Below are 14,136 nucleotides of genomic sequence, written 5' to 3'. Positions count from 1 at the left end.
ACACTTTCACCAAGCATTATCAGGTGCATACCTATGCTTCGGCGGACGCCAGCTTAGGTAGAAGAGTCCTGCAGGCGGCAGTGACACCCCCGTAGGGGAGGGCTGTTTTGCAGCTCTAACATGCGGTATTTCTTTACCCACCCAGGGACAGCTTTTGGACGTCCCAATCGTCTGGGTCTCCCAATAGAGCGCTGAAGAAGAAGGGAATTTTGTTACTTACCGTAAATTCCTTTTCTTCTAGCTCTTATTGGGAGACCCAGCACCCGCCCTGTTGTCCTTCGGGATTTTTTTGTTGTTTGCGGGTACACATGTTGTTCATGTTGAACGGTTTTTCAGTTCTCCGATGTTACTCGGAGTTAATTTGTTTAAACCAGTTATTGGCTTTCCTCCTTCTTGCTTTGGCACTAAAACTGGAGAACCCGTGATACCACGGGGGGGTATAGCCAGAAGGGGAGGGGCCTTGCACTTTTTAGTGTAGTGCTTTGTGTGGCCTCCGGAGGCAGTAGCTATACCCCAATCGTCTGGGTCTCCCAATAAGAGCTAGAAGAAAAGGAATTTACGGTAAGTAACAAAATTCCCTTCTTTGGCGCCAGGTGAGTGGGAGGGCCCGGGCCAAGGTTTTCGGTTTTAGGTATTGGTTATTGATTCTGAAAGTTTGCAATTTGCTCCCCAACCCCCACTCATCCCCACGATGACAAGGTGACGGCCTCCGGAGGTGGTGGCTCGGGCGCTGATGGTCATTAAGCTTACTTTGCGGGAGGTTCAATCTTTGCTTGGGAACCTTAACTTGGCAGGCCAGTGTATTTTCCGTCGGCTCACCTATGCTACAGCCGTCATGCTGGCGCTGCTTCACTATGTTCGTATGTCGGCGGAAGGTCAGGATGGATTTAGTAGTTTGGGGGACGTTCTCGGGTGAGCATAACAGTCGTTCATTGCTCATGGACCCCCTGGTGGATAACTAAAAAATTTGATTTGTTTGCTAGTGCGACAGGGGTTTTGTTTTCGTGGGCGTAATTTTGGAGGAGCATGGGGTGTGGCTCGGTGGCCCGAGGGATGGTGAATTTTTGGTTCTGGTATAAAAAAAAAATCTTTTTAAGTTTTTTTCCGCTCTGGAGGACAGTTATTTTGTGGAAGGAACAGCTTTAGAACAGGAGAGTACGCTTGCATTGGTGATACAGGGGGTGGTTCTGTCGATAAATGATTTATCAGCCTTTTCAGCTGCTCTGGTTAGTGTTCTTTGTCGGCGGGTTGCTCCTTTGGTAATGCTGGTTTGACTGCCTCTCATGTACTGGGTATTCAGAACTCTATAGATCATGCGCTCTTTCGTTTTCAGTGGGAACGTTTACGGGTCTTGGCCCCGGAGGCAGAGGCTGCAGAGATGGAGTGCGCTCCCGATCTCGGGAGTGTCGCGAACACTTGATTAAGCATGCCTTGGCGGACACTGCAAGTGGACCGCTTATCAACGAGGGTGAACAATGGGAGTGCCTGGTGGATTGCGTCCCCCCCCTCCCCTTTTTTATCTGAGGAAGAGCTGGTGGGCATGTGGTTGCTGTGTATCAGTCAATGGTTTAAGGGGATGGAGGGCCCTCCCGAACCTGGGAGTATGGTTCCAGGGGTTAGGCAGGTCCTTGCGGATGCTACGGGGCTGCTTATCAGTGAGCGGGGACAATGGGAGTGCTTGATGGATTGCTTTGAGTCCCCCCCCCCCTTTTATTATCTGAGGATGAGCTGATGGGCAGGCGGTAGCTTTGGGCCAGTCAGTGGTCCACGGCTAGTTGGTCTTCAATGAACGTCCGTCGGCTGATTGCAGGTTTGGTGTTTGGTTTTAGCTTCATTATCGGAATTTTGTGGTACAACAGGCACCGATGGGTTTCTTCCGTAGGGGAGCGGCGGGAAAAAAATTGCAGGTTGGGGTGGGTCCTCGAAGTTGGCGTAAATTGTTACTGGGGGTTCCATGAAAATATTAATCCCCCCTCTTTTATTTTACTGTTTTGGTTGATGGTATGGTGATTTGGGGGACTGATGGCAATAGAATATCCGGTCCCGTGTTTGATATTTATTCACCCCCTCAACCTCTTTTTCCATTGGAGCTTTCGAGCTGGTGCTTACGGCTGGGAGTAAGTGTGGTTTGGGGGGGGGGCAAGTTAATGTTAATAAGTTTATTAGTTAAACACCTGATTTTTGAGCTTCGAGGACCCCACCCAATATAAGTTATAACGAGATGTCGTTGGGGTCACGGAATTCGTGACGCTCATCTGGCCTCGTTAGCGATGTCGTTGCGTGTGACACGTACGAGCGACCGCTAACGATCAAAAATACTCACCTAATCATTGATCGTTGACACGTCGTTCAAATCCCAAATATCGTTGATGGTGCAGGACGCAGCTTGTTCGTCATTCCTGAGGCAGCACACATTGCTATGTGTGACACCCCAGGAATGACGAACAACACCATACTTGCGTCCTCCGGCAATGAGGTGGACGTGACTTTCATTCAGCTGCTCACCGCCCCTCCGCTTCTATTGGACGCCTGCCACGTGACGTCACTGTGACGCTACATAGAAAAGAGGCAGTTCGCCGGCCACAACGACGTCGTTAGTCAGGTAACTTCGTGTGACGGGTACTAGCGATATTGTGCCCCACGGGCAGCGATTTGCCCATGACGCACAAACAACGGGGGCAGGTGCTTTCACAAGCTACATCGCTAGCGATGTTGCTGCGTGTAAAGCAGCCTTAAGTGTGGTCTGGGGGGGCAAGTTACTGTTAATAGGTTTATTAGTTAAACACCTGATTTTTGAGCTTCGAGGACCCCTCCCAATATAAGTTGAGGGCTCTTTAGGTTTGGATACGGTGAGTTATGTGCCGCATTCATTCTATGGGAATAGGTGACACAGGCCGCTGTTGTGGTTGACCCTCATGATAGTTTGAAAGATGTGGTGATTGGGAGTCTCGGCGGTATCAGGGATATATGAGGCCTAAGGGGTTGTTTTAGCTTGGCTGTTTGGACCAGGTTTTCATTATAGGTGTTGGGGCTGGCTTTTGCCAGAAGTACTCAGGACGGTGCATTTGGTTTGGGCTCCGGAGATGTTTATGCGTCGGGTTGATGATTCAGGGGTTTTTAGGGATTTTTAGTAACAAAAATCAACAAAAGTGATAAGGTGAGGGTTAGTACAATTTTAATACAATTTTAAATGATTTTAAATGGATGGGGACAACTTACTTGGTATAAGTGATAAGAGTAAATGCGGATGAGTGGATGCGAATCCTTATCTGATCAGCGTGGACCGCTGCTGAGATGGCATGTTTCAGGGTAGCTGAGTTGCAGAATTGCAGCTGCTTGTTCCCAGTGGGTGCGAGGACTGGCGGTGTGCTGCGGGCAGGCTTCACTGGGTAATATGTTACCCAGTAGAAGGGATGCGAGTCAGAGCTGGCGTCTTTATGCAGGCGCCCCGGCCTGCGGCTTCCTTGGATACTTAGACATGTGCGTGTGGAGGAGCAAAAGGAAGCCTGTAGTGGGCAAAAGGGGTCCCAACGCATTTCAGAGGTGCAAAACGTGCCTCCTTTGTCAGAGAGAGAGAGGGAGACAGACAGGGAGACACTTAGTTGCTATTGTACCGCCCCGTGGGCTCGGCTGCGGCTGCCGAGCCGCTCGGATCTGTGCTCGTACGGTGGGTGGCTCGAGCTCCTCACGGACCCGGGGGTCACGTCGCTCTGCAAGGGGGTTGGCGCTACACGCAGGGACTTCGGTGGGGAGTTCCACGGCCAGGGCCGCGGTGGTTTGTAAGGGATGTAAGTTCGTGATGCCACCCACAGGTTGTGGTGAATAGATGGACACCACCGCTGCCGTTAACTAGGCCTCCCGGGGACAGTGTTGCGCAGCTTGGTGTTGACCCCTCCGTGGGTAGGGGAGTGATGGTCCCTGGGGCCCGAGGGAGGTGCTGAGGCGTGGGGATGGGTGCGTGCTGGTGCGGTGCGGCCCGAAGGCACTGGTGTACTCACTGTGACACAACACACTGGAGTCTCTGGTAAATCAAACGGGGTGATGAACGGGGCCCGCAGCCGGCTGCAGCTTCTCCCTTAACAGGTTGGTGGTTTCCGCCTTCCTCCTGCACCTCTTTGTGTGAATGTTTTGACTCCTATGCCTAAGCAATGGTAGTCCGCTCCCCGACTTGCTGGGTGTCGGGAGAGCCCTGTTTGCCCGCAGACGCTGGCCCTTTGGGTCTCTATGCCTTGGCGGTGGCTTTACCCTAATGGTTGGGCTGTTGTCTTCAGTCAGGCCTTGTGTGGGAAAGGTCCTTAAGTCCAGTCCTCAATCAGTTGATTTGACTCAGCCCTGTTGGTTCTGGGCCTCGAACTGGGTCTGAGTACCCCTCCTGGTGCTCCGGTTTCCAATTAGTTCCCCGGTTCGGTACCGGCGGGCTACCGCCCGACCCCGGTCCCTATGGTTCCACTGGCTGTAATCCCAGCTCCTGTAGGCGGCCACCACCATCTGCCTCCTTGCCAGAGGTGACTGGGCTCCAACCCAGACACCTGAGTAGACTCTTGGCAGGCCTGTTCACAGGTCTGCCCTTGAACTCAACTTCACTCCTTCACTGTCAAACTAGAACTCTGCTCTACCTAGAACTTGTGTTTTTCCCGCCTCCAGGCCTGTAAACTCCTCGGTGGGTGGAGCCAACTGCCTGGCTCCACCCCCCTGGTGTGGACATCAAACCTGGAGGGTGGTGACAAGGTTTTGAAGTTTGGCTGCTGTCACCTTTTTAGGGAGGGGGTCTGTGTGCATGGGACTACCTGAGACGACCTGACTAGTCCAGGGCGTCACACTATCCCGGGCAACGCCGGGTACTACAGCTAGTATATAATATATTTATATATAGATATACGGTATATATATATACACACACACACACACACACACACACATCGTGTGCAAAATTATTAGTCAAGTTGTATTTTAGAGGAATTTTTTTCTTATTGATCAACAACTATGTTCTCAATCAACCCAACAGACTCATAAATATCAAAGCTTAATATTTTTGGAAGTTGGAGTGTTTTTTTTAGATTTGGCTATCTTAGGAGGATATCTGTTTGTGCAGGTAACTATTACTGTGCAGAATTATTAGGCAGCTTAATAAAAACCAAATATATTCCTATCTCACTTGTTTATTTTCACCAGGTAAACCAATATAACTGCATAAAATTTAGAAATAAACATTTCTGACATGCAAAAACAAAACCCCAAAAAATTAGTGACCAATATAGCAACCTTTCTTTATGATGACACTCAGCAGCCTACTATCCATAGATTCTGTCAGGTGCTTGATCTGTTTACGATCAACATTGCGTGCAGCAGCCACCACAGCCTTCCAGACACTGTTCCGAGAGGTGTATTGTTTTCCCTCCCTGTAGATCTCAAATTTTATGAGGGACCACAGGTTCTCTATGGGGTTCAGATCAGGTGAACAAGGGGACCATGTCATTTACCTTTACTGGCCAGCCACGCTGTGGAGTAGTTGGATGCATGTGATGGAGCATTGTCCTGCATGAAAATCGTGTTTTTCCTGAACGATACTAACTTCTTCCTGTACCACTGCTTGAAGAAGTTGTCTTCCAGAAACTGGCAGTAGGTCTGGGAGTTGAGCTTCACTCCATCCTCAACCCAAAAAGGTCTCACAAGTTCATCTTTGATGATACCAGCCCATACCAATACCCCACCTCCATCTTGCTGGCATTTGAGTCGGAGTGGCGCTCTCTGCCCTTTCCTGATCCAGCCTCTGGCCCATCCATCTGGCCCATCAAGAGTCACTCTCATTTCATCAGTCCATAAAACCTTTGAAAAATCAGTCTTAAGGTATATCTTGACCCAGTCTTGAAGTTTTATCTTATGTTTCTTGTTCAAAGGTGGTCGTTTTTCAGCCTTCCTTACCTTGGCCATGTGCCTGGGTATGGCACACCTTGTGCTTTTTGATACTCCAGTAACGTTACAGCTCTGAAATATGGCCAAACTGGTGGCAAATGGCACCTTGGCAGCTTCACGCTTGATTTTCCTCAATTCACGGGCAGTTGTTTTGCATCTTATTTGCCCAACACGCTTCTTGTGACCCTATTGGCTATTTGCCATGAAAAGCTTGATTGTTTGGTGATCACGCTTCAAAAGTTTGGCAATTTCAAGACTGCTAGATCCCTAGATCCCTCTGCAAGACATCCCACAATTTTGGATTTTTCAGAGCCCGTCAAAACTTTCTTCTGACCCATTTTGTCAAAGGAAAGGAAGTTGCATAATAATTAAGCACACCTTATATAGGGTGTTGATGTCATTACAGCACACCCCTACTCATTACCTCATTACAGAGATGCACATCACCTGATTTACTTAATTGGTAGTTGGCTCTCAAGCCTCTACAGCTTGGAGTAGGACAACATGTATAAAAAGTATCATGTGATCAAAATACTCATTTGCCTAACAATTCTGCACACAGTGTATATATATATATATATATATATATATATATATATATATATATATATATATCCATTAAGCTAAAACACGAGACTTAGCGATTGAGAGCTGGGGATTGTATTCATTTTTAGCAGGCATTCTGCAATACTTCAGTTTTCCTGTAGAGGCGCTGCAGGCAGCATCCTACTTAAACAGCTCTGTATCTAAAGACCCTAAGTGTATATTCACATGTGCAAATCTTCTGTGTATAGCAGTCCGCACAAATCTTGCGGTACATCCTTTTTGCTGCTTTGATGTTGCATTGAAAATGTATTCTTGTAAATTGGAAAGTCCACAGTGTGTCCGCCACATGTGAACATTCCCTAACAAGGGGCACATGACTTTTTGGTCCCACTCACTGGACCCCAGAATCGAGGGCACGTCCCACTTTCTGACGTGGCTTTTACAGTATGTTAAAGATTGCGCTATGTGACGCCATATAGCACAAGCATAAATATGGTATTGTTTTTTTTCTACAGGTGACTTGTGCAAGTACTTCGTAGACATTGGTGGATTAAGGCTTCTCTATAATTTAGCCAAATCCAGCAGTCACTCCCAGTTAAACGAAGTTTCCTTATACATGCTGGTGGTCTTGGCAGAAAGCAAAGGTAAAGATGACCCCAATTCTGACAATTTATTGTAAAATGGTACAAAATATTTTTTATATTTCTATCCTGACTTCCATTCCAGTGTATTGTCAGCAAATCCTGAGCACCGCAGAATTTTTTGGAGACATCTGCACAATCTTATCAGATGAGGAATCTTCGGTAAACCTAAAGCGGATGTGTATCTCCATGATCCTGGTCTTGGTGTCTAATAACAGTAAGTCCTCACTTCAGCTGTCTGGGAACTGTTCACACTAAGTTTAGTAGTTGTGCTACTGTACCGCCCCGGGGCTCGGCCGTGCGTGGCTCGAGTTTAACTTGCGGTACTTCTCACCATTGCAGGGGTCCGTACTGCGCCATCGTCGGACGGGTTATCGGGCTTCCCTTCCAGGTGCAGTAGGTTCCGGGGCTGTAGGCCGCTACCGGAAACGGCAGCGGGGGCAGCACACACGGGACCTCTTCCTCCATGAGTTGTACTACCCCGGGCTCACTGGTCACGGTACTGGCGGGCTCCAGCTCCCAGCTGATGAGGGACGACATGGGGTTCTGCGTGGCTTTATCTCGGCGCTGCACGGCTGCGATGGCCCTCTGCTCACGGGCCCACACCACGGCAACCATTCTCCGTACCTCCGCCTTCCAGTCGAGCACCTGCTGCAAACTTTGCGCCCTCACCTTCACGCAGAATCGACCCAGCTCCTGATCCAACCAGGCAGCGGTTCCGGCAGGGAGCTCACCCGGGCCGTGGTCCTCATCCTCAAAGGATACTCCACCTCTGCTCCTTCTGGGTCCCGCCGCTCCAGCGGCGGGTGCCTCTCCGCTCCCGTCCGGGTATGCCGACATTTTTCCATGCGTCCCCCCCGTGGTCTTTTCGGGGCACTCCGCTTGCTTTCTGCACCGCTCTGCTCTCAGGGGGCGGGGCTCTACTTTCACGCCCTTTCTGCTTGGAGAAGACAGCTTGGGCAGGAAGCTTCGCACCACAGGATGATGACAAGATGGCGGATTCTGCAATTTTTCAACGGGGACTCCACTGACGATAACTTCATGGCGCACTTCCACAGGTAAGTGGATGGGTCCAATCCTGTTCGTGACGCCAGAAGAGTCGATGTGTACCGCCCCGGGGCTCGGCCGGCTGCCGAGCCGCTCGGATCCGTGCTAGTCGGTGGGTGGCTCGAGCTCCTCACGGACCCGGGGGTCACGTCGCTCTGAAAGGGGGGGTTGTCGCTACACGCAGGGATCTCGGTGGGGATATCCACGGCCGGGACCGCGGTGTTTGGTAGGGGAGTTTAAGTTCGTGACGCCACCCATGGGTTGTGGTGAATGGATGGACACCACCGCTGCCGTTGACTAGGCCTCCCGGGGACGGTGTTGTGCAGCTCGGTGTTGACACCTCCAAGGGTAGGGGAATGGTGGTCCCGGGGGCCCGCGGGAGGTGCTGAGGCGAGGGGATGGATGCGTGCTGGGGTCGGTGCGGTGCGCGGCCCGAAGGCACTGTTGTACTCACTATGACAAAAACGCTGGAGTCTCTGGTAACCCAAACAGGTGGTGAACGGTGCCCGCAGCCGGCTGCAGTTTTCCCCTTAGCAGGTCAGTGGTTTTCGCCTTTCTCCTGCACCTCACTATGTAGAAATCACGACTCTTATGCCTAAGCAATGGTAGTCCGCTCCCCGGCTTGGTATGTGCCGGGAGAGCCCTTTTTGCCCGCAGACGCTGGCCCCTTTGGTCTCTATGCTTGGGCGGTGGCGTTACCCTAATGATTGGGCTGTTGTCTTCATTCGGGGCTTAGGTGGGATAGGTCCTTAAGTCCAGTCCTCAATCAGTTGATTTGACTCAGCCCTGTTGGTTCTGGGCCTCGTACTGGGTCTGAGTACCCCTCCTGGTGCTCCGGTTTCCAATCGGTTCCCCGGTTTGGTACCGGCGGGCCACCGCCCATCCCCGGTCCCTACAGTTCCACCGACTGTAATCCCAGCTCCTGCAGGCGGCCACCACCATCTGCCTCCTTGCCAGAGGTGACTGGGCTCCAACCCAGACACCTGGTGTAGACTATGGCAGGCCTGGACACAGGTCTGCCCTTGAACTTTACTCCACTTCACTCCACTGTCAAAGCTCAACCTTCACTCTCTGCTGTCTTTCCCGCCTCCGGGACTGTGAACTCCTCGGTGGGTGGAGCCAACCGTTTGGCTCCGCCCCCTGGTGTGAACATCAAACCCGGAGGGAGGTGACAAGGGTTTTGTAGTTTGGCTGCTGTCACCTTTCTAAGGAGGGCTGTTGTGTGTGTAAGGGCCTACCTGTGACAACCTGGCTAGTCCAGGGCGTCACACTACATCCTAGTCGTTTCAGCGCTGCCCGTCATCCAGTTTGTCCAGTTCAAGGCCACTTTGGAAATAAGTGGACAGTACAGATGTGAATTGATCAGCAGGACCCTAGTCCAGTGGCCACGTCACTATTCCGTGGCCGCTGAACAGGATCCCTACGGATGACCTCCTACCTACCGGTGCCTCTTCTGATCAGTAACTGCAGACATGACGTGGTGTCAGGCCTACTAATCAGAAGAGACAGCAGGTAAGAGGAGATTTTAAGGCCTATGGAATAGTGACGTGGCTGCCGGACGACAGTCCTTCAAATCTATTAGCTCATCTCTACTGGGCTCCCATTAAAGGGAATCTGTCAACAGGTTTTTGCCACCTATTCTGAGAGCAGCATAATGTAGGGGCAGAGACCCTGATTCCAGCGATGTGTCAGTTATTAGGCTTAGCAAACAGCTCAGTAAGTGACACATCGTTTAAATCACTGTTTAATCAGCAGAAGATTATCATTACAGGACTACTTGGCCTGGTGCAAGGTAGTCCAGCATGTCCATGAGCTCTGTATAACTGCTAGATCTGCAGGAGAGATTGATTTTATCAAAATGACAGCAGACAGCTCAGTAAGTAACACATCGCTGGAATCAGGGTCTGTGTTCCTGTGATTTTGATAAAAATCACTGTTTAATCAGCAGCAGATTATCATTACAAGACTACTGTCATGTATACTAGCCAGAATTGAGGTACCGCGCAGGCGCACTACAATAATTTGGTCTGCCCTGCTCAGGGCAGATCAAAGTGCGCCTGCGCAGGACCTCAATGCCAGCTATTGTGGATGATGTAGGATGCGTCATGCACCCAAGCTTCAGAAGGAGGAGGACAAAAATGGCCAAAAGAGGAGGCCCCGATACCGGAGAATGGAGACACCCATCCGACCGGGCTGCACCGCACCGCCCCTTAGCTGAGTATTATAAAGTGATTTTTATGTTCTACACAGCGGCCTGGGCTCTTACAGTTAGGTCCAGAAATATTTGGACAGTGACACAATTTTCGCGAGTTGGGCTCTGCATGCCACCACATTTGATTTGAAATGAAACCTCTACTACAGAATTCAAGTGCAGATTGTAACGTTTAATTTGAAGGTTTGAACAAAAATATCTGATAGAAATTGTAGGAATTGTACACATTTCTTTACAAACACTCCACATTTTAGGAGGTCAAAAGTAATTGGACAAATAAACCAAACCCAAACAAAATATTTTTATTTTCAATATTTTGTTGCGAATCCTTTGGAGGTAATCACTGCCTTAAGTCTGGAACCCATGGACATCACCAAACGCTGGGTTTCCTCCTTCTTAATGCTTTGCCAGGCCTTTACAGCCGCAGCCTTCAGGTCTTGCTTGTTTGTGGGTCTTTCCGTCTTAAGTCTGGATTTGAGCAAGTGAAATGCATGCTCAATTGGGTTAAGATCTGGTGATTGACTTGGCCATTGCAGAATGTTCCACTTTTTTGCACTCATGAACTCCTGGGTAGATTTGGCTGTATGCTTGGTGTCATTGTCCATCTGTACTATGAAGCGCCGTCCGATCAACTTTGCGGCATTTGGCTGAATCTGGGCTGAAAGTATATCTCGGTACACTTCAGAATTCATCCGGCTACTCTTGTCTGCTGTTATGTCATCAATAAACACAAGTGACCCAGTGCCATTGAAAGCCATGCATGCCCATGCCATCACGTTGCCTCCACCATGTTTTACAGAGGATGTGGTGTGCCTTGGATCATGTGCCATTCCCTTTCTTCTCCAAACTTTTTTCTTCCCATCATTCTGGTACAGGTTGATCTTTGTCTCATCTGTCCATAGAATACTTTTCCAGAACTGAGCTGGCTTCATGAGGTGTTTTTCAGCAAATTTAACTCTGGTCTGTCTATTTTTGGAATTGATGAATGGTTTGCATCTAGATGTGAACCCTTTGTATTTACTTTCATGGAGTCTTCTCTTTACTGTTGACTTAGAGATAGATACACCTACTTCACTGAGAGTGTTCTGGACTTCAGTTGATGTTGTGAACGGGTTCTTCTTCACCAAAGAAAGTATGCGGCGATCATCCACCACTGTTGTCATCCGTGGACGCCCAGGCCTTTTTGAGTTCCCAAGCTCACCAGTCAATTCCTTTTTTCTCAGAATGTACCCGACTGTTGATTTTGCTACTCCAAGCATGTCTGCTATCTCTCTGATGGTTTTTTTCTTTTTTTTCAGCCTCAGGATGTTCTGCTTCACCTCAATTGAGAGTTCCTTAGACCGCATGTTGTCTGGTCACAGCAACAGCTTCCAAATGCAAAACCACACACCTGTAATCAACCCCAGACCTTTTAACTACTTCATTGATTACAGGTTAACGAGGGAGACGCCTTCAGAGTTAATTGCAGCCCTTAGAGTCCCTTGTCCAATTACTTTTGGTCCCTTTAAAAAGAGGAGGCTATGCATTACAGAGCTATGATTCCTAAACCCTTTCTCCGATTTGGATGTGAAAACTCTCATATTGCAGCTGGGAGTGTGCACTTTCAGCCCATATTATATATATAATTGTATTTCTGAACATGTTTTTGTAAACAGCTAAAATAACAAAACTTGTGTCACTGTCCAAATATTTCTGGCCCTGACTGTATATACAGCATTCTAACATTCTGTATATAATAGCCCACTGGTGGTGCTTATAGGCACCAAATCTGGTGACAGGTTCCCTTTAACACACTCTTGCTCACTTGTCCCTACGTTGCACTAATCCTTATCTAAAACGTCCTTCTTGTTCCTATCTAATATATAAAGCTGAATGTGTGTATGTATGTGTGTATGTGTGTATGTCCGGGATTGGCATCCGCACCGTCGCAGCTACAGCCACAAAATTTTGCACACTCACACTTCTGGACCCCGAGAGCGTCATAGGCTATGTTTCGAGGGGAAATTTTAACCCCCTGCTTTACAGTTATTCGCCAAAAAACATGCCTCCATTAAAGCGAATGGAGCTGGGAGCCACAGTGCAGCCAGAACTTCAGAAGAATGCGCAGCCACGCCCTTATATGGAATGTTGGCGTGTCACAATGCAGCCAGGGAAAGAGACAGACACAGACAGGGAAAGAGGCAGACACAAAGAGACAGACACAGACAAAGAGACAGACTGAAAGGGAAAGAGACAGACAGGGAAAGAGAGGGAAAGAGACAGACCGGGAAAGTGACAGAGATAGACAGACAAGCAAAGAGATACAGAGAGATATATACAGAGGGGGAGACAGACAGAGAATGGGAGAGAAACAAAGAGACAGTTACTATCCCGGGGAGCGCCGGGTGCTATGTTGTGAGGCGAAATTTTAACCCAGCGCGTTCCAATTTACCAATCAATTTTGCCCCTATCTACATAATGGGGAAAAAGTGAAACAAAAAGTGTTGGGGGCAAATTGACAGCTGCCAGATGTGAACAAGGGGGACTTAAAAAATGAAGCGATGGCGCCAACAGTATATACCGTACAGTTGCCAGTTGCTAAGGTGGGGCCCTGACATGGGATACTCACCGGACTCGGGGATATGAACACACACACAAAATGCGCCACACACTACCACGTGCTTGAACACATATACCACCCTCAGCACACATCTCACCACACATACACCAACCTCGCCACATAATCGCCCTAAAACACACACAAGTCTGGTATTATCCTTCAAAAATAAAAATCTGATTAATAAGCAGCCAAACTACAAGAACAACAAATGTATCATATAGGAAATACGGCAGCTGTCAGTCACATGACCTGTCTATATGTGTATGTGTGAGCTAATATATACTGTCAGGGGGAGGGCTTTCTGTTGCCTGGAGATTTATCAGGCTGACAATAGCAACCAATCACAGCTTAGCTTCGATTTTGCTACAGTTAATTAATCTGAGCTCTGATTGGTTAATATAGGCAACAATTTAATAATTACATTTCTATCTATTTGTTTTGTGGTTTTTGTGTGCAGAATACATTTTTGTTAATACATTCTATTTTGTTAACAGCAGTTATTAACCCGGGCGAAGCCGGGTAGTACAGCTAGTACTTTATATAAAACATGTTACACTCTATATATTATGCTCTACAATATATATTAGCCACAAACTTAGCATTCAATAAGACGCTGTGTCCTATCAGCTGCTGGATGGCGTTGGCCACACTTGCAACATAACCAGCATTCACTATAGTAAAACATTATGGTCATTAGGTCTTCAGGGGGAAGTTCTTCGTACGCCGACCACCTCCTTACAGCGGAACAGGTTGCGTGGCCAAACTCTGCTTTATCGCAGCATAATGCAGGCGACAAGAGTCGTATCGTGATCTACAAGATGTGACTGTGAAAAGCAAGGTGCAAAATTTCCAGCCGCTTCTTGTTTTTTTTTTTTGCATCACCACAATGCAGCCTTATTCACCTGCATTACATTGCGACTTTTTAACGTGACCTATGTCGCACTCAAAGGTTTGCTGTGTGGCCTAAGCCTAAACCTAAGGCTAACGTCAGGCCTTGTGCATACAGCAGAAGCTATTGCCACCATATTATGTATATATTATCCATTTATAAGCAATGTTTGTAGAAGAATATTTCTCTGACGCCTCATTTGGGGACACAGGACCATGGGTGTTATGCTGCCTATCCATAGGAGGAGACTAAGTAGATGCAAAAGCATAGCTCCTCCTCTGCAGCATAC

At 48.5% G+C, this 14,136-nt stretch overlaps 1 protein-coding gene across 1 annotated transcript in view; it reads left to right on the top strand.

Moving 5' to 3' along the window:
• The window catches only part of LOC142302354 (telomere repeats-binding bouquet formation protein 1-like), a 68,963-nt gene that overhangs the window by 21,200 nt on the left and 33,627 nt on the right, over positions 1-14,136 (top strand). Inside the window, exons 4-5 of the mRNA XM_075343414.1 lie at positions 6,975-7,103; positions 7,186-7,317. Of these exons, the coding sequence (XP_075199529.1) occupies positions 6,975-7,103; positions 7,186-7,317 (261 nt within the window). The remainder of the gene's footprint in view (positions 1-6,974; positions 7,104-7,185; positions 7,318-14,136) is intronic.

This window comes from Anomaloglossus baeobatrachus, chromosome 4 (assembly GCF_048569485.1).
Source record: "Anomaloglossus baeobatrachus isolate aAnoBae1 chromosome 4, aAnoBae1.hap1, whole genome shotgun sequence".
Classification (NCBI taxonomy): Eukaryota; Metazoa; Chordata; class Amphibia; order Anura; family Aromobatidae; genus Anomaloglossus; species Anomaloglossus baeobatrachus.
Note: the sequence above shows the minus strand (reverse complement) of the source record. Positions and strands in the feature narration are given on the sequence as shown.